Here is a 21,032-nt window from a genome sequence, read left to right as displayed (position 1 = left end):
TCAATTCTGCGCAGACATAGAAAGAGCCGGTGTCGTTTTATTTTTTTTTAAACAAAATTGTGCCATCTAGAGCACATACCTCACTCAGAAAATGCCAGTTTATACAGTAGCTCTAGACACTCTGAGAGGCAATTACAGCTCTGGGTTTCCAAGAATTCTCTACAACTGATGCATGAACTCAGGATTGCCATTGTTAATTAATGGGCTCTAGAAAGCGCAGTACAAAAAATAGAGTCAAGGTAGATACTGTGCATCGCAGTACAAAAGTGGGATCACAATATGGCCCCATGTGTCTTAGATATAGGTGAAAAAGAAGACAGAACAACCACAGCCTAGGTCTGAGCATTAGGCTTAGCAAATTTTCAAGAAAGTAAAAGAGACATAAAATGATTCAAGACAGATTACTTACCCAGCAACTAAAACGTATTTTCCATTGGGCTGTTCGTTTAGTCTTTCCAGCAATGACAGACATACTTTAGCTTTGGCTTTGCCATAGACTTCAATTTCATCTGCATGCAATCCTATTTCCTTAGCAAGCACGTCCATGGATTTTGGAGTCTGTCCTCTGGAGATTTCAAGATCACTATGAAAAAACAAATATGAGTTACAGACTGCTTTCGGCTAGCTCTTGGGGTTTCCACAACAATATATATTTTATTTCAATTCTCATTAAAGACTCTGATATGCAAGGAGACTGCGAATGGATACTATGAAGCTTCAATTTCAAGAAGTCATTAAAAATACTACCTTGCATACATACATGTTGCAAAATGACACAAGTGTATGATAATACAGCCCAAGGTAGCACGGTCTCTAAAGAATCATAAAATGTGCATAAATAAAGCAATCGAAGACCAAGTAATATTTCATCAAAAGATGTTTAGATAAGGATGAATGAGAACAGTAAGATGTGTAAAACTTTATAAATGTTATGCTGAAAGGTACAGCATGACTTGAATTGTAAACCCACCATTCAGATGACATTCTTCTATAGAGAGAAACCCTTTTTATGTGAATTAAAATAATAGAACAAAGAACATGACATTTTGCAAGTAAACCTTGAAAGTTAAATTCAGGCACAGGTTGGATAGTATCTCTTACCCAGACTGCCATCAAACCCACCCTCCAGGAAAAAAATGTTTTACTTGCATTCAGTAATAAGATTTCTGGTAATACTGTATCTTCTTACAAATTTCTCACCTTGTGAGTATCCTTATGGCTTTTGTTGCAGTTTTGCCCACTCAGGATAAGACAACACTGTTGACATATAAGGTACCAACTTAGGCCATTGCATCCATTAAGGGTACTTTTTCTGCATTAGATCGAATAAGAGCCCCAGACTCAGAGTGACGTTTACAGACCAACCAGTGTTGTATACAGAATAACAGCATTGTTGGCGGACTGTAACAGTGTTGAAATTAGATGTCTGTTTGTAAATACTTCTTCAGACGTCATACATATATAGGGCCTACTCGAACCTGCATTCAAATATCCGTGTATAAAGAAACAATAGCCCAAGGAATGAATAATGTCCTAGGCAGCAACATTCGACGATAACAGAACACAGTCCACAAAGGGAAATGCAAAAACAATTGATGGACAGAATGCAGAACAATGTCATACATTCACCCCAGTACAGAGATCTGGGCCTAAATCCATCGTTTTTTTGCACTCCACACCACCCCAGTTCAGACATGGCCATATGCAAATCAGCCTTGACCATGTGCCTCATGGGAACAGTCCAGCCCAAACTGCCAAGCCATGTCTTTCCTGGACCGGAATCAAGCATCCTAGGACCGGTTTCTGACTATCAGCAGTCTTCAGCCAGGATAGCTTGACTCCAGTGGTGTAGAGAGCATGGGACTCACGACTGAGAATACCCATCCCACTCGGGGTGACAAATGCAAAAATAACAATTGATGGACAGAATGCAGAACAATGTCATACATTCACCCCAGTACAGAGATCTGGGCCTAAAAGGGAACCACCTTCTTCGAAGCAAAAATTTTAAATGCAGGACTGAGGAAATCCCCTTCAGTGTGGACTGTACAATATATTAGCAGCAAGATACCTCTTAAACATCCTCAGTTCCAAGGTGGCTGAATGCTCCTCTGGTAGATGTGGGAAGGATTATTCGACCTGATCCATGTTTCTAGTTCCCCAAAGAGAATTTTTGGAGTGTGATCAAACAATAGCTTGAAGGTGATGAATGAGAGCCCTTTTTAGGTCTCACGTGGGCGTGGCAGCGCAAAGCGCTGCTCCGCCTCAGCAGGAGATATAGTATATGTAAGATTTCTAAAAGGGACTAAGCCCCGCCCCTCCTTTCCATTGGGTAACGTCAGCGGTTATGGTAAACGCTGGCTTCCCATTGGAAAGAAGGGTTTTTCGTTGCCGCCCTGTCCGCTTTTCAGACGGCCCCACTGGACACAATAACCTGCTTCACGGCTGTCGTGAAGACTTTTCTTACCTTTATGGGGCCATGTGTTTCTCATCATGACCCCATAAAGACAACAAATAGGAGCATGTTTTAACCAGTGCTTGTATACTCGTCATCGGCCCGCAACCACCAGTGCTCCTGTCTCCGAGACTGTTATGCGGCCTGTCACTCAGGCTTGCGCTCCCCCTCCCGCTCTCCTCGCAGCAGGTCCTGGCAGGAATGGTCTCTGTAGATGCAGAATTTATTGCGCAGTGTTGTAATTGCATTTATGGAATGGAATGGAATGGAATGAAAATTTGTAAAGCGCGATGGCTACCCAAAGGCGTCCCAGCGCTGTAGACAGACTGGAGGGTTGAACTGTAGGGCGGGGGTGGGGGGAGCAGAGGGTGGGTTAAGTGTGAGATTTATTAAAAAGCCAAGTTTTTAGGAGTTTTCGAAATGTGAGCAGGTTGAATTCTGACCTGATTGTGAGTGGTAGAGTGTTCCAGATCCTGGCCAAGTTGAGGAAAGCGAGCGGCCTCCGCATCTGGCTCTTTTTATACGTGGTACGGAGGTTAGGTAGGAGGTCGCGGATCTGAGGGCTCGAGGAGGATGGTATGCTTCAACCAAATGTTGATTTATGGCGGGGCCTGTTCCCCAGTAGGAGCGGTGCGCGACGCACATGCTCTTGAATTCTATTCTAGCTTTCATGGGTAGCCAGTGAAGGTCCTTCAATCTGGCTTTTACTGAGGATCGGCGAGGGAGGTTCAAGAGGATTCTTGCTGCGCAGTTGGACAACTTGCAGTTTGGACAGTGTGGACTGTGGGGCGCCTAGGTATAGGGCGTTACCGCAGTCGAGGCGTGACAGGATTAGTCCTTGGACCATGATTCGTCTGGAGTGAAACGGGAGAAGGGGGAGAATCTTGCGGAGCAATCTCATCAGCCCAAAGCAGATGGCGGCTAGTTTGGTGGCTTGGTAGTTGAAGGTGAGATTGCGGTCGAGCCAGATCCCAAGGCTCTTAATTTGATCCTTAGGTTGGGGGGGGCTACCTAAACAGAGGGGCCAGATGGTATCGATGGATTTGGAGATGTTGTTTCCAAGGAGCATTACCTCTGTCTTGTCCCCGTTAAGTTTTAGATGGGAGACCGACATCCAGGACGCAACAGCTTCCAGGCAGTTGTGTAGGCTGTGGTTGGAGTTGAGAGGGGGGTCCAGTGCTACCACCAGCTGAGTGTCGTCCGCGTAGGTGACAATTTTCACCCCAAAAGGGCAGACGACATCAGCTAGGGGACAGAGGTAATGTAGCTTCTACTATCCCGGATGCTCTTCATGGAGGGCAGCGCGCTTCTCTGGTGGTTGCGTCATCTTTGCGCGGGTTCCCTGTTCACATTTCATGGGTGGAGCGGCTTCCTCGCTGGCACAAAGCACCGAGAGACGGCAGTGCCTGGAGAGGACCTTGTTTAATCCTCTGAAGCCAGATGCACACAAAATCCGGGAATGTGTCTAAAAGCTAATTGCGTTCTGTCTAATCCATCAGGGCAGAGGGCACACTGCACGAGGCCCTCTGGAGGGCTGTTACAGCCCCTCGTCCTCCCCACTGCACCTGCCTGGTGCTGGATGCAAGCGTAGTGTGCGTCATGGCGAAGCGTTTTGTGTGGCACAGTGGAGTAGCGCTGTGTGGCTCACCAATGTCTGCAACACTGGCGTATCTCCAGCACGGTTGCATGTATGTATGTTTAGTGTTTGTGTGCAGTATCGCTGAGTGTCAATGTATGGTCTGTTCGTGTGACAACACTGTGCGCCACTGGTAGCCTCGGACGTTTGTTTCGTGTCTCACACTGTTTGGAGAAGTGTGTGTGTGTGTGTGGCAGCACTGTGTGTCACAGGTAGCCTCTGACGTTTGTTTCGAGTGCCACACTGTGTGCGAAGCGTGAGTGCCTCTGACGTTTGTTTCACTATCCCTAAGACATAGACGGATCCAGATAGCCGCTATGCCTTTGCTAAATTTCTGCTTGGCTGACGGACATGGTCGGATCGGTGTATACGCCTACGAGATCCAAACGCCAATTTTTTTCTCCAGCTCAACCATCTCCTCACGGGAATCAGGGCCTCCCACGATCTCATAGGAGGAGATAGGAACTTGACACGGGACCCAGTACTCGACTGCACCAGCCCACTGCATGTAGGTGATAACATGGATCGGCCCCTCCTAGGGGGAAGTTATTTCCGAGCGTGGTCCTGTGGATCTCTGGCAACTCTTGCACCTAGAGGACCGGGAGTATACTTTTTTAACGGTATTGCTGGTGCATGGCACCCAGTCCGCATGACCTTCTTCTTGGTCTCCCAGCCAATGGTTTCTCTCTCCCAGGACTCCTAGATCCTGGAGGGCACACTTTCCAACCATTCCCTGATCCTGATCTCCCTGGACTTAGGACTTTCCTCCCCGGGCTGCAAGCTGCGGCATTTAAACATCTTGTGCTACTGTACTCCCCAGGGTAAATCTCAGCTTTGAGCCCATGTGTCCACTTATCTGGAACATAATAGAGAATCTGTAACTTACCAGCAGGTCTCATGGGTGGCCGCTAAAGCAACTATCCGCGGCCAGCTCACAAGAAAGATGCAGCCCTTGCCACCGCTCAGAGGGCGAGCCAGCAGAGGTCCCTGGAGGGCGAAATTGCATTACTCATACACCTCTACATTGACGATCCCTTGTCTCCTCTTTGTTGCCGCTTGGAGAAAGTTTGCATGGACCTCAATGCTCGGTTCACCTCTAAAGCAGAGTATGCGCTTTAACAACTTAAAGGTCATCACTATGTGCAAGGGAAGAAGGTGGAACAGATGTTGGCAGCCCAGCTGCGCAAACAGGAGGTGGCACTTGCCATCTTGCCCAATAAGTCAACGGATGGCATTATCCTCACTCGCCAAGATATTGTCAACAAGTTCGCTGAATTCTACCAGGCCCTGTACACCCTGTCCACCTTTTTTGATAGTATGCACCTCCCCAGCCTCAATGAGTCTAGCAGGGGCTTCCTAAAGGGGGAAATTAGTAAGACAGAATATGCAGACCATTTCTAGACTCCCCTATCACAAGGACCCTGTAGAAGACCGCTTCCTTGTGGAGTTTTACAAGTGAGTGGGTGAGAACATGGTGGACTCACTCTATGACCTTTTGTGAGGCCGATCAAACAGGCTACCTCGACTCCATCTCCAATAGGGCAGTAATATTGGTCCTTTCTAAGCCGGGAAAAGACCCCCTACTCTGTGGGAGGTAGAGGCCCATCTCCCTGCTTAATGGGCTCATCAAGATACTTGCCGGGTGCTTGCAGTTAGCCTTGTTCAAGGACAGTAGAGCTGGGTGTTTTAGTCATCCCAGGTGTTATCCCAGTCTGTTGACCCAGCAGGATGGTCATAAGGTTCACCCCCCTCATACAGGATGCCTGGGTAGGGAAAGTAATTGACTGACCTCTCAGGAAGATTACAGCTGGGGTAGAGGTTGGAGCAGAGGTGTGGGTGGTGGCGAGTGCCTTGGTGAGAGAGGTCTTGTTTACTTATCAATATGCCTCTTGGCACGAGTTTTGGTGGGAAATTGAATGCAACCTCTTCCTAGAAAATTAACCTCCATTTCTTGGGCTACCGACATGGTTCAAGGCTTCCCGGGGGCACCTTAGAAAAAATCTTGCAGGTTGCTGGATGCATGATTAGCCGTTTCTGCTAGGCATGATGTATCTTTCTTTGGCAGTCTCTTATGGATGGGAAGCTCAGATTCCTTAGATCTTGGCATTAAAGGGGCCTGACCGCATCAACTGAGCCCTCTGTTTCGGCTTTGAAGGGGGAAGTTTAGAGTTTTTCAAGGAGAAGCGGTCGAGGAGTGACACAGCTCACTGATGTTAGACTGGAGCTTGCTCAGCTCCAAAGTCTTCTATCCATTGCGACCAGAGTCTGAGGGCGATGGTGGATTGGAGCCGGAGGGTTTTTTTGTTGCCCACTTGGGCTTCATGTCCAACTAGTGTGGTAGCAGTGCGCTGCTTTGGTGTATGGATGCTTAAGTAAGCAAGGTTTCAGCCCCTATGTTTATGATTAAGTAGCACTCATACACCCAGGCACCATCGGAGGTTGATATTGAGCCCTGCTGAGGTCAATATATTGATCTTCTCCCTCTAAGGCACTTGAGACTAATGTCATGGGGCTGGATGTTGGCCGGGTCACTGAGATATTGGAGGAACCGTTCCAGAAAACTCAGAGCCCTGCAAGATACTGAATACTGGTGCCGAGAAACTAGGGCGATGAAAGGGATGACCTTAACCCCATAAATCAGTTTGCAGGATGGGGAGGATGGGTGGGGTGGTAAGGAATCTATCTCTACTAATGTTTCTTACAGATAAATAGTTACCGGAGGTAAGTAACCTGTTCATCTGAAAGAAACACAGTGATAGATTGCTTACCTTAGAATAGATACCCCAGCAATACCAACCACGGTGGTGGGTCTGCGAACCAAGATCACACCAGAAAGTCATGGAGAACAGAACGGCCAAAGAAGAGGTCTCTCCTGACTTGGCTGTCTAGGCAATAGTGCTTAGTGAAAGTGTGCAGCGGGGCCCACGTAGCCGCCTGACAGATGTCTTGTAAGGGGACACCACGTCCCAACGCCATAGTGGCAGCCGACACCCTGGTGGAATGGGAACGCAGCCCCAACGGAGCTTCATTCTTAGCCAGAGAATAACAGGCTTTAATACACAAGACGACCCATCAGGAGATAGTCTGCTTGCGTATGGCCCAACCTTTTTTGGCACCAACGTAGCAAACAAAGAGCTGGTCATCCACCCTGAACTGTTGTGTGCGGTTCAATTAAAACGAGAGAGCACGTTTTGGGTCCAGATGGTGAAGCCTCTGTTCCGCTCTAGAAGGATGCGGAGGCGGAAAGAAGGTGGGCAAAGTGATGGTCTGCCCGATGTGAAAGGCAGTGACAACCTTTGGCAGAAAGGATGGACGTGTTATGAGCACAACCTTGTCGGGATGGACAGATAGAAAAAGAGGTTTATAAGAAAGAGCCTGGAGCTCACTCACTCTCCTGACAGAGATGATAGCAACCAGGAAAGCAGTCTTCAAGTCAGCAGACAAAGAGGACAGTTGTGAAGAGGCTCAAAGGGAGCACACATTAAATATGTGAGAACGAGATTCAAGTCCCACTGTGGCATTACGAAAGGAATAGGAGGGAAACTATGAGTAATGCCTTTAAGAAATCTATTTACAACAAGGGACTTGAAAAGAGAGGGCTGATTAGAGAGCCTGAGAAAGGCCGAGATAGCCCTTGATAGTGCCCAGAGCAGAGCCCTGCTGGGCCACAGAAAGGAGGAACAGAAGAACTTCTTAAAGAGGGGCAAAAATGGGATCCACAGCCTTTGCTGTGCACCATGCCACAAATTTGTTGTACCTGCAGGTGTATACCTACTTAGTGAAGGGACGCCTGGCTGCCAGAATGACATCAAAGACTTCAGGAGGCAAGTCAAAAGGAATCAACTGCCGCCGTTCAATCGCAATGCAAAGAGGTGAAGGCTGGATAGGTTCGAGTGGAGGACTGTCCCCTGCGGCTGCAACAGTTGATCCTCCTGAAGAGGCAAGAAGTACTTTGATCGTGGGGGACGGGGGGGGGGCGGAGGCGGGTCGATCGTCATACTGAGTAGCTCGGGATACCAAACTCTTCGAGCCCAGCCCAGCGCCACAAGAATGACTTGGGTCCGGTCGCACCTGATCTTCTTCAGCACTCTGGGCAGAAGTGGTATGGGCGGAAAGACATACAACAGACCGAATCTCCACAGCAATGAAATGCGTCGCCTAGCGAGTGCCGCCTTGGAAATTCCAAAGCCCAGAATTGCTAACATTGCGCATTCTCTGCAGTGGTGAATAGATCCAACCAAGGCTCTCCCCATTGTCGAACGAGACCTTGCGCCACATCCAAGTGAAGACGCCATTCGTGAGTCCATCCGCCCTGGCGTTCACAAACCTGCCAGGTGTTGAACTACCAGGGTAATGCCCTGCTGTTCCAGGCATGTCCAGAGGAGCAGAGCCTCCTGACATAGGGTCCACAAGCCCACCCCGCCATGTTTGTTGCAGTACCACATGGCGGTGGTGTGGCCTGTGAACACCGGCACCACTTTCCCTTTGACAGAGGGAAGTAATGCCTTCAGTGCAAGTCGAATCGCCCAAAGCTCCAGAAGGTTGCTATGGAGCCTGGACTCTACCGGAGACCAAAGGCCTCTCATCTCCGCCTCTCCGATGTGGGCCCCCCCATCCCAGAAGGGATGCGTCAGTCACCACTGTGTGCTCTGGTTGGGGAAGTGAGAGGGATCTGCCCTGGAACCAATGTCTGTTCATGAGCCATCACTGCAGCTGCTGTGCAGTGCCCTCCGAGATCTGGACGTAATCGGACAGGTTCCCCTGATGCTGCACCCACTGGAACTTCCGGTCTCACTGCAGAGCCCGCATATGCCATCTGGCATGAGTGACCAGCAGGATGCAGGAGGCCCAAAGATTGGAATCATAGCCTGAATATCCTGGACTCGCAGTTCGGGAGGATAGGACCGAAACTGCGCCGTATCCAGAACCGCTCCGATGAAGAGGAGCTTCTGAGAGGTAATCAGGCAGACTTCGGCACATTGATGGAGAATCCCAGCAAATGCAGGAGGTCGGCCGTAGTCTGGAGGTGGGAGACAACTGTCTGGGGCGAGCCCGCCTTCAACAGCCAGTTGTCGAGATAGGAGAAGACTCGAACCCCTGATCTGTGCAGATGAGCTGCGACCACCGCCATCAACTTCGTGAACACCCAAGGAGCACTGGTAAGGCCAAAGGGGAGCTCGGTAAACGCTACCATCCAGTCTCCAGGGTCAAGTGCAGACAAGACCTGAGCCAGAGTTAGCATCTTGAACTTCTCCTTCCGGAGGAAGCGATTAACGTCGTCCCTGAGGTCCAAGATAGAACGGAACAACCACGACCTACTTCAGGCGCAGGAACACGCTCGCCCCCTTGGCCAAGAGGGCAGGGCATGGCTGGAGGGGTAGTCTCAAAGGGGAAGGAGTAGCCCCTTCGGTCTATTTGTAAAACCCACCTGTCTGAAGTGATGGTGCACCAGTGGGGGAGGTGATGGCGAATCCTGCCGCCCGCTGTCGTATGATGGGCCTAAAAGACCGGACTAGGAAGGTTTTGGGGCAGTAGTGGCCGAGGAGGAAGTGGACTGACCCACCCGCTAGCCCCCTGACCCGCCTCTGCAGGTCCTAAGTCTGCAGCGGCACTGAGACTGCTCCGGCCTGTGGCTCTGAAGCAAATGTACTGGGGCGCCCCTTCCGTGGCCACAAAAGGAGCGAAAAGCAGAAGGCGGAGAAGGGCGAGTGGCCGAAAGGCCCAAGGACTTGGCCGTAGCTCGCAAGTCCTTAAAGCGATCAAACGTACTATCTGCCTTGTTGCCAAAATGGCGAATGCCATCAAAGGGCTTTTCCATCACGATGTTCTGGACATCCCACAAAAAGTCAGTAGTCCTCAGCCAGGTTGGTGGTGGAGGGCCGCTGTCGTGGAAATCGCTCTGCCCAGCGAGTCGGCGGTGTCAAGGCCACATCGTATTGTGAACTTGCCTTCATCTCTCCCTTCAGCAGCAGCCTTAGAGACACAATGTCCCCGCCTCCTCCGGACACTCAGGCAGCACTTGCACCACCGTATCCCACACAGAGCGGGAATATCAGCCCAAGAGGCATGCGGTTTTCACAAACCGCAGCCCTGAGCTGGCGGAAGAAAAAATCTTCCCAAATTGTTCCAGTCTCTTGGATTTCCTGTCCGGGGGTGCCGTAGGGAATGCGTTCCGGGACGCTGAGGCTTAGACAACCAAGCTCTCAGGGGTGGGGTGTTGCGAGAGGAAAATGGGGTCGCCGGGGGCCAGGCGATGGCGTCGGGCCACATTCCTATCCACAGGAGCCCCTGTGTTGGGCCTGGACCAGGCGGCCAAAAGATCGTCAGAAAGTGCCTCATTAAAGGGCAGCAGTGGCTCCGCAGAACTAGCCGCCGGCTGAAGCACTTCTGTCAGGAGTTTAGTCCTGACAGCCACCATAGGGAGTTTGAGATTGAGGGCCTCCACTGCCCTGCGCAACACCACTGCATAACTTGCACCCTCCTCCGTAGCCACAGTCCGGGTCATAATCACACTGAGCTGTGAGAGCGCCCTCAGACACCTCCCAGTCCTCCCCTTCCTCCAAAGGCTGATGTACAGGCTGAAAATAAGGAGTCAGGACATAGGGGTAGAAAGGCCCCATCGGCGTTGAGCGACGCCGTTCAGGCTCCGTGTCCATGTCGGGCTGCAACCCGGGAAGATGTCGTCCAGTGCAACATCAGAGGTGGTGCCGGTGGGGTCGACGTTGGCGGAGGTGTAACTAGGTCAATCGACATTAATTGGGATCCAGGCCTTGATCCTTGGGGGCCCTGCGGCTCTGAGGCCGGAGCAGACTGCAAAGCCGGAGCCGCCGAAAGTGAAGGGCGAGGTCCCCCAGTCGGGCCTGCAGGGCCCAAAGGCACACCGGCGGGCCCAATGGGCCAAAGAGGCGGGCCATGGCTCAGAGAAATTCCTGCCACTTGAACAGAGTCGCCGACGGACCCGGAAAGGGCGGGTAGGCCCGTAGTCTCCACCAGAGCCGCAGGGGGATACCAAAGGGGATGATGGACGGAGCATTTGAGCAAATCAAACACTCACCCCCAGTCAACTGACCTGGGTTTAATCCATCATCATTCTTTAGCTCACTCCACCACCCCAGTTCAGACATGGCCATATGCAAATCAGTCAGACCCTGTGCCTCATGAGTACAGTCCAGCGCCGAACTGCCAAGCTAGGTCTTCCCTGGACCGGAAACAAGCATCCTGGGACCGGTTTCAGGTTCATAACCCTCATCAGCCAGCCTATCTTGAATACAGTGGCAAAGTGGGCAAGGGACCCAAGTCTGGGTATACCCTGTCAACTTAGGGCGAACAAAGTTGATACCAAAGGGGATGATGGATGGAGCGTTTGAGTATGTTGTAAAGTCCTTCGTTAGAATCGTATCTGAGTGTCACCTTATTATTCTTTATAGAAATATTGCGCAATTCATGCAGCAGGAGTTTGTCGGCTGACAAGCTCCCGTCCATAAGAACGGTTGATTAATACACGTACTACTAATAAGGTGAGCATAATATGCCCTTTTTATCGCCCACCCCTATCTTTTAATCGTGACACATTCCAACCCTTGACCACTTGTCAATTTACATCCATAGGCTGCCCTACTATATTACAGTCCTGATGAAGACCCGCTTTTGATGCTCACAAATGAGCGCATTTTTGTTTGGGTCGACACATCGAAGTTCTGCATATATATCCACCTGCACAGAGTCCAAAGGAACCTAAAAAATAATTTATCCTCCTGAGACTATTGTATTGCACAGTGGATACCCTGAATGTATTGTTCTATGTTATTGTATTATTTGGTTTGTTTTTGTTTAACCATTTCCAACACTCAGTCACCAGTCACGACTCTTCCACTAAATGTATCCTCAGTACATGTTTCTGTACACATGTTTGTTGTGTTTCGGACAGCTTGTTTAAAGATTGCTTTTGAATATAAGCCTAAAAGGTTAAAAACTAAAGATTGACCTTTCCCTTTCATTGTGGTCGGTGTTGTGTCCTCCAAGATATATCATCCACAAAGTAATGTGTTTCCTGTTTGTATTTAATACATGTTTCAATTCAAGTGGGTCCCCAACAGAACCACTTTTTTTTCTAAATAGTGTTGAGCAGAGGTCAGAATTTAAAGCAGCACTGGAACAGCAACCTTTGAACTCTTTTTTTTCAATGTATTTTTTTAAGTTTCTTAGAATGGAACTGCCATGAGCTACAGTGGAATGATTGCCTGACTCCAGGAGCACTGCACCAGAAGCAGTGTTGAAGTGTTTTTCTTTCCTGAGGTGAGAGTTTTAAGAAGAATTATATCCGCGCTTCAAAGGCAGCATGGACCACCCTTGATTACCAATTTGCAGTTCAGATATTTTGGTACTCTGGAATGGAGATTGTTGAGGCAGTGCACAATAATCTGAAGATACCTTTCCACTTGAGGAAGATGTTTGAGAGCGATCAAGATCGAAGTGATGGGATTTAGCTTCCTTGATGCTGCAGCCAGCCTGTCAGCTGCAAGTTGTGCTGACTTAAAAGGGGCTGTGTGTAGCTTGAGTGTCCCTTAAAGTATAAAGTTGCTGTATTCCACTATTAATAACGCAAGGGACTGTCCTATGAGCAGGGTAAAATTTAAATCATAATTACAAATAACTTTAATTCCTCTAAGATGTTAAGACGCCATTCGCTGAATGTTGTCACAGTAGATAAAACCGCACCCGATATCTAACAAATTAACATTCTAGAATAACTAATGTGGTCGATCGTTGACTGGGCACAGAATCGCGTGATGACCCCTTGAACTTATATCACCAACATTACCTGCTGTACAGTTCTGTAATTGAGAAATTGTCAGAAGCATATCCATTAGACAAGGTGTTGTCAAAAGCATATCCATTAGGGAAGGTGTGGAGAGGTGTGGTGCGGTGCAGCGGCCAGGGCAGCTGACTTAGGAGCACAGGATTCACGGTTCGATCCCCGGCTCCGGCGGCAGCTCAGCTCAGCACCATGTGACTCTGGGCAATAGCTCACTTAATTTCCACGACGGCCCCCAGCGCCTAGAGACCTGTAGGGTGAGTCGTTCGCGCTTTACAAATACGGATTTACATTAGGCAATGGAAACCTACGGGCAAGCCTTCTGGTGAAAGTTGGATTGCTGGTATGATGTCTCAAACCTTCTTAGAGTGAGGCACCTTAAAATTATTAGGCATAGAACAGTCTTTTCACAAAGGCAGGAAGAACTAATTAAAGCTAATTCAGTATACCTCATCCTTATATTATTACATTCTAGGCCTAGGTTTCACACATTGCCTTTTTAGTCCCTTCCTTTCTCTTATTTATATAAATTGGTACCCCTTACCAAGGTACTCTTACGGTTTTTGTTACTTACCATAAACATTCTAATAGTGCTTCGGTTCTGTATTAGATGACAAATTATAAAATTGAGGGGCGGGGAGGGACTAGTCTGAAATTCTCTACGGAGATGAAAGCTTTAATTGCAAGCACAACTCAATGACATGGTGCCCCTATGGACAGAGTTAATGCGCCAAGAGCTTAAGCACACTCCAGAATGGAAGTATGGCAAACTGTGGTGCTGGAATATTTTTCGAGTGGAGTGCTGCCATTAATGTTATATCACAGAAGTCATAGGGGTTGTGAAAGATCCACACGTCATACAAAAAAAAACTAGTGTAGCAAATGTGCCACGCCCACTCAGGAGGAAAGTGGTACGGGTGTGGTATGTGGCTGGAGGTACATTTTTGGGCACTGATGTGGTAGCATCTGTCATTTAAAGACAGCACATTTTCAGTTGAAATGACCACTAAGTTTGCACAGATGTGCAGTTTTACTGGTAAGAATATGTAGCGCAAAAGATTGAGTATGGAGATTGGGTTTCAGTGAATATTTATCACTCATGCATCACCAAGTAAAATGTCTTGGTTGCTTTTGATCCTATTAAAATCTTTGTTTCCATCACACTTCAGAATTACAACAAAAGGGCTTCATGTGTGCTTTCCTAATTGCTGATATAATTTGAAATAGGTAATTTACTGATATTTAAATGAAAAAAGAAAAACCTTGACATGCTGCAGCCTTTTCTTCGTTCCTGCACACCAGCAGGATTTTCACTTACATCACTTTTACAAAATCCTCTCACTTTGTAGTCCGAGAACTAAAGGTACACTTAAATTTCCAATAAGAAGCAATTTGTTGGAAGACATTGCCGGATATTTGACCCTTCTCTTTGAACCACAGTAAATGTGACCGGATACACACACAATGTAAAGTCATCTGTATCACTCATTCACATTCTGAACTCCAGCATGGTTATTTCTAGGAGTGCTGCAACACCCCTACTTCCAGCGCCTATGGTGGCAAATCAGCACACCGTGTGCTGTGAGCCAGGGGTAAAGTAGAATAAACTTCACTGATGTCAAGATGAGGCTAATCCGCCAACTGCTACAAGTACTATGCACAATACATTGTTCCCTTATTTTTAGGATATAATATTGTGATATAACATTATTCATGCTTAAATTGCAGGCTAATCGACAACTGTAGACAAACACCACAGATCCAGTGTCAGCATGCATTGAAAATGGACTCAATTTAAGATTTTAACAACAACAACCACCACCACAAGTGTGGCACGGAATCTCCTACCTGGGTACTGGTGAGAGGGGTTGAAGTTTTAAACAATGGAGATCCCAGTTCTTGTACTTTTGGGCTTGAATCCACCGACTGCTGCTTTCTGCCATGTTCTAGTAATAATAAAAATAAAATGTCAAAATACAATTGTATAAAAAGTAAACGTTTACTTGGTTCAACATACTCTATATAGACATAGGAGGACATGGATATTTCACATCTGTACCGCAAGCTGTCCCCACTATAGTGCAATGCTAATCAAATTCTCTTCTTGCCCACAGCCTGTCCGTTAACTCAAGAATTATTTTCAGCAAATATTTTGCCCAGTAACCCTCCCTGTTTCAGAAGCACACGCACCTGCACACCTATGTATGAAAGAATGTTGTATGGGATGCTGAATTACCACTAAGCCTAGATACTGTGGCCTATGCTGCAGGCCTCCTCCTGCAAACTAACTGGCCTAGTGCAATCCACAGTGCCCCGCACATCACTCAGGGCCACGCTGCTCACTGTGCCACAGATCCCCAAAATAGCATCGAGTGGCACGCATGTGTAACGCTGGTACACACCTCTTGAACCCACACAGTCTTTTGCAACAATAAACCAATACAGGCAGGCTAAGCTTATCGACTTTTTTCAGTGACCTAATCCAAATGGTTCCCAACAAATGTTTTGTGCAAAGGCGATAAGAAATGTTTAACAATGGTCCTGTTAGGGTTGGATGGGGATCAAAAATCGGCCCGAGCACACCGAAAAAACATAAGTGCCCCAAATTGGCATATTCGCATAACACTGCTTCAGCGAAGTTTTAGGAAAAGAAAAGGGGTGGGGGGCATGTTATATTAACTTCACTTAGATAAAAAAAAATGCACAGATTAGTTCACACTGCTGAGTCACACATGAATGTAAGTGAGGCCACTTTTTTCATGTTATAGTTAACAGGAGTATGACCCATATACCTGATTAGGACTGGGTAAGGAAGGTACAATCAAAAAACAATGTCCCAATAGGTAAAATTAGACAGCCAATTAAATAAGCATGCACTTCGCATTGCTACAAGGAAAGAAGGAGAACACTCTAGAATTTTAAGACAAGATAGTCAAATCATCTTATTTATAATATACGTTCATGGTCGAGATTATACAGTTATATAAGCAGCACTGTGTAAACTCAATTACGTGACAACCAAAAAAACTTGGTGCTCTACAAAAGTGACTGTCGTGAAAGTGAAAGTGGCGACGCAAGTGAAGAAATAAACAGCGTGAACGGCGCACTGTGAATAAGGTGCAAGTTATCTACAGTGGGTGGCTCGTATCATGTGACAAAGTGATATCACAGATTGATGTCTTAAAATTCTAGAGTGTTCTCCTCTCCTTGTAGCAATGCGAAGTGCATGCTTATTTAATTGACTGTCTAATTTTACCTATTGGGACATTGTTTTTTGATTGTACCACTTTTTTTCAGGCACCCCTGCCCCTGCTCAATCAGCATACATTAATGGGCCGGCCCGGAGTGATGCCTCCGCCCATCTGCCTCTAGGAAAGCCACTAAGGCACCCACTGGCGGCATCCTAACAGTACAGACAGCCCCCAGGCTGCCCAAAAAAGCTGCTCACAGCTGGAACTCGGCTATCGGCCCTTCGGCCATTTCCTGAGTGCCCACCTTACCATTCCGACCCTGGTCCTAGTGAGCCAAGTGACCCACATGTACGAATAGTTATTTGGCATGGTAACAACAGTCTTGTCATGCGAACAAATCCAGGAGCTAGGGCACACAAAAAGGGAGAGTACCGCCTCAAGTGTGCCAGTACTGTCCTGCAATCCTACAAAGAAGAATTCAAAAAAAGGTGATGGATGAATGCTTGAACTAATCTCAGCCACTAATAATTACTCTCAGCCACATCTCAGTCCATCGATTTTGCCCACCATGCCACCTCAGATGACACCCTGCCATATGCAAATCAGCCACGGTCCTGCTCCAATAGGCACAGCCCGGTTCGAAGGGCCAAAATTGGTCCTCTCTGAACTGGAACACAAGCACCTCAACAATGGTTCTGGCCTAAGTGGGGCTCTTCAGTCAAGTGCAGCTCGGTTCCAGTGGCATAGTGAGAAGGAGACCAACGCCTGGATACAAACAAAACGAGGGATGGAATGCCTGATTAATCTCAGCCACTAGTAATTATTCAGGGTCCCATCCCAATCCACTGTTTCTATGGCCCCACCAGGTCTCTATCGATTAGTCTCAGCTATACACATCAGCCTTGGTCCTGCTGCAAATAGGAACAGTCCAGCCCAAACTGAACACGAACGCAAGCAATCCAAGACCAGGTTTGGCCCATTTGGGCCTCGTTAGATAAAGAGCCCCGCTGTGCATGACTGAGAGCTTGCTTGCTTTTCACGTAGTTTTTTTTAGTTTGAGCACACTGATGATATAAGTATGTTTTCTTTCAGTTTCGTTTGCCTTTATACAACAAAGCCTCTTGCAAAAAGCATGCATCTTCAAGCAGTATGGATGACTGATAGAGCAGGGTGTCTGCAGACTCGGTAATCAATGTTCTTGATGTGCGAGTATTCACACACTCATGTGGAGATGCCCATTTTGAGGCCAATATCTCTCACTCACACACACACACACACACACACACGCACACGCACACGCACACAATGTGGTTTTAACCACATACTACAGATATTCAAAGATCAGAATAGTTCCTACAGTTTCCGTCCTCAGACGCCACCACAGCCTCCTAAACCAGCCCAAATCGTCAGGAGAAAGGTGCAAACAACCTTTCCTCGTGCGTAACTGCTAGTCGGAGTGGTGCGGCACAGGAAAGGGCCACCAATAACAAACATTGGTAAAGCCAATAGGTCAGGCCTTGAAAAATTGGTAAAACGGCTATTTTTTTTTTATTGCAAGCATATGCCCAAAAAATAAAAACCATGACGCTGCTTGAACCGGGCACCATGCTCTTGCAAGTAAACTTTAAAATGAACAGCAAAAAATGATTGTGCATACGGTTGACAAACGTATGGATGCGTCCAAGCAGTCATGCATACTTCTAACAGACACATGCACATCACAGGGAAATACGATTCTTACTAGTACAAAGCAAAAGTACCATTGGCTTTGAATTACTCTCATCTGAAGACACAGCTTAAACAGGCCAAGATAACTGCAAAAATTAAACCAGCATTTGCAATGGCATTCTGACTTCTTACCTTTTCATACAAGCGAGACCGACTGGCATTGCCAATTTGAATTGGGATCAGTCATTCTTTAGGCGGGCAGCGTGTTGGTTAATGGGTACTTTGCAGATTTCGAAACTAAAATACCTCTAGAACTTGGTCACACTGTGTGGTCCTTGGCAAATCACTTTATGTTCCAGTGCATCGGACTGCGTTCCAGTGTGCACTATGAAAGAACATGCACTCATTTACACCGAGGCAGCGTGAAGCACTGACCTCAATCAGACCACCTGCGATTGTCTCCCTCTCAATGCCCCTCTATTGCTCTCAAATTTTCAAACCTGCAAACTGAGGCTGCCATTCAAATGCACAAGACAAGGGTGAAGCAGTGGCGTAACGAAACTTGAGGGGGCCCCCCTGCAAACTACATGGAGGGGGCCCCTTCCCATCCTCCGTGCCAGTCTAGAGCTCTGAGGCCAGCGTCCGCCATACTGCAGGGGATGCGGGCTATTGTTACGCCACTGTCACCAATCCAGCCGTTATAAGTAACACTGGATGGTGGAGTTAAAGGTTGGGCTTAGTCTGCCCGCAGGCTATCATAGGTGGCGGTCCGTTCATTACAGGGCCCCTGCCATCAGTACGCCAGGGAAGTTTGCCCAATGTTAGGTGGGTTTCCTGATGCAGACTCCTGTCATGATATACAACATCGGGACCACTCATCGTTCAGTTTTGACAAAAGTGCATCCACTGCTCCTTCTTGTTTCCGTTTTAAAACATTAGACAAAGCAGTATTTCAAAAGCAGATGTAACTACAAAGAGCACATTTTGATAATACATTTTTATTAGTAGACAATAGCAATCTTAAGAGCCATTGCATAGCTTCATACACTCTTTGACCCAAATTCCATCACAGTCTCTCAGTCTATCTCTCTCTCTGTCAGTCAGTCAGTCAGTCTATCTCTCTCTGTCATTCAGTCTCTCTTAGTCAGTCTCTCTATCTCTCTCTCTTTCTGTCAGTCAGTCTCTCTCTGTCTGTCAGTCAGTCTCTCTGTGTCAGTCTCTCTCTGTTTTTAGTCTCTCTCTCTCTCTCGGTCAGTCAGTCTCTCTCAGTCAGTCAGTCTATCTCTGTCAGTCTCTGTCTTTCTGTGAGTCAGTCTCTCAGACAGTTTCTCTCTGCCAGTCTCTCGAGTCAGTCAGTCTCTCTCTCTCTCAGTCAGCCAGTCTCTCTCTCTCACAGTCTGTCTCTCTCTCTCTGTCAGTCAATCTCCCTCTCCCTGTCAGTCAGTCTCCCTCTCTCTGTCAGTCTCTCTCTCAGTCAGTAAGTCTCTCTCTGTCAGTCCCTCTCTCTGTCAGTCTCTCTCTCAGTCTCTCTCTTTCAATCTCTCTCTCAGTCAGTCTCTCTCTCTCTGTCAGTCTCTCTCTCAGTCAGTCTCTCTCCCTGTCAGTCCCTCTCTCTGTCAGTCTCTCTCTCTCAGTTTCTCTCTCTCAGTCACTTTCTCTGTCAGTCTTCCAGACAGTCTCTCTCTCTCTCTCTCCTCGGTCAGTCTCTCTCAGTCAGTCATTCTCTCTCTCTCTCTCACAGTCATCCAGTCTCTCTCAGTGAGTCTCTCTCTCTCTCTCTCTCCCAGTCAGTGACTCTCTCTGTCAGTCAGTCTCTCTCTGTCAGTCTCTCTTTCTCTCAGTCAGTCTCTCTCTCTCTGTTGGTCAGTCTCTCTCTCTCTCTCTCTGTCGGTCAGTCTCTCTTTCTCTGTCAGTCTCCCAGTCTCTCTGTCAGTCAGTCTCTCTCCCAGTCAGTCTCTCCTCTCTGTCAGGCTCTCTCTCTGTCAGTCTCTCTCTCAGTCAGTCAGTCTCCTAGTCAGTCAGTCTCTCAGTCTCTCTCTCTCCTAGTCTCTCTCTCTGAGTCGGTCAGTCTTTCTTAGTCAGTCATTCCCTCTCCCTCAGTCAGTCTTCAAGACAGTCTCTCTCTCTCTCTCCCTCTGTCAGTCTCTCTTAGTCAGTCATTCTCTCTCTCGCGCAGTCAGCCAGTCTCTCTCAGTGAGTCTCTCTCTCTCTCAGTCAGTGACTCTCTCTGTCAGTCTCTCTCTCTGTCAGTCAGTCTCTCTCTCCGTCAGTCTCTCTCAGTCAGACTCTCTCTCTCAGTCAGTCTCTCTCTGTCGGTCAGGCTCTCTTTCTCTGTTAGTCGCCCAGTCTCTCTGTATCTCAGTCAGTCAGCCTCTGCCTCTCTCTGTCAGTCTCTCTCTCTCTCAGTCAGTCAGTCTCTCTCTGTCAGTATCTCTCTACCTCAGTCAGTCAGTCTCTGTCAGTAAGTCAGTCTCTCTCTCTCTCAGTCAGCCAGTCTCACTCTCTCTCTCTCTCTGTCAGTCTCTCAGCCAGTCAGTCTCTCAGTCAGTCAGTATTCAGTCTCTGAGTCAGTCAGTCAGTCTCTCTACTCTCTCTCCACTCTCTCTCCACTCTCTACTCTGTCCTCTCTATCTCCACTGCCTCACTCTCTCCACTGTCTCTCTCTCCACTCGCTCTCCACTCTCTCTCCACTGTCTCTCTCTCTTTCCACTCTCTCTCTCCAACCTCTCCACTCACTCCCTCCACTCTCTCTCTCCACTCTATGTGTCCACTCTCTCTCTCTCTACTCTCTCGCTCTCCACTCTCCACTCTCCACTCTCTCTCTCCACTCTCTATCTCCACTCTCTCTTCCTCCACTCTCTCTCCACTCTCTCGCTGTCCACTCTCAAGCTCTCTACTCTCTCTTTCCAATCTCTCTACTGTCTCCCTCCATTCTGTCTCTCCACTCTCTCTCCATTCTCTCTCTCTACTCTCCTCTCTCACTCTCCACTTTCTCTCTCCACTCTCTCTACTGTCTCTCTCCACTTTCTCTCTCCACTCTCTCTCTCCACTCTCTCTCTCCACTATGTCGCCACTCTCTCTGTCTCCACTCTCTCTCTCCACTCTCTCCACTCTCTTCACTCTTTCCCCACTCTCTTGCTCTCCACTCTCTCGCTCTCCACTCTCTCGCTGTCCACTCTCTCGCTCTCCACTCTCTCGCTCTCCACTCTCTCGCTCTCCACTCTCTCGCTCTCCACTCTCTCTCCACTCTCTCTCTCCACTCTCCCT

The 21,032-nt window shown here is 48.0% G+C and overlaps 1 protein-coding gene across 1 annotated transcript in view; it reads right to left on the bottom strand.

The window, feature by feature from the left end:
• Positions 1-21,032, bottom strand: part of MTHFD1L (methylenetetrahydrofolate dehydrogenase (NADP+ dependent) 1 like) — an 884,753-nt gene that overhangs the window by 827,495 nt on the left and 36,226 nt on the right. Inside the window, exons 2-3 of the mRNA XM_086927571.1 lie at positions 14,755-14,852; positions 410-583 (exon numbers count right to left, since the gene is read on the bottom strand). Coding sequence (XP_086783697.1) covers positions 410-583; positions 14,755-14,852 — 272 coding nt within the window. The remainder of the gene's footprint in view (positions 1-409; positions 584-14,754; positions 14,853-21,032) is intronic.

Source organism: Lissotriton vulgaris, chromosome 6 (genome assembly GCF_964263255.1).
Source record: "Lissotriton vulgaris chromosome 6, aLisVul1.2, whole genome shotgun sequence".
In the NCBI taxonomy this organism is placed as follows: Eukaryota; Metazoa; Chordata; class Amphibia; order Caudata; family Salamandridae; genus Lissotriton; species Lissotriton vulgaris.
The sequence above is the reverse complement of the archived record's forward strand: the minus strand, read 5'-3'. Positions and strand labels throughout refer to the sequence as shown.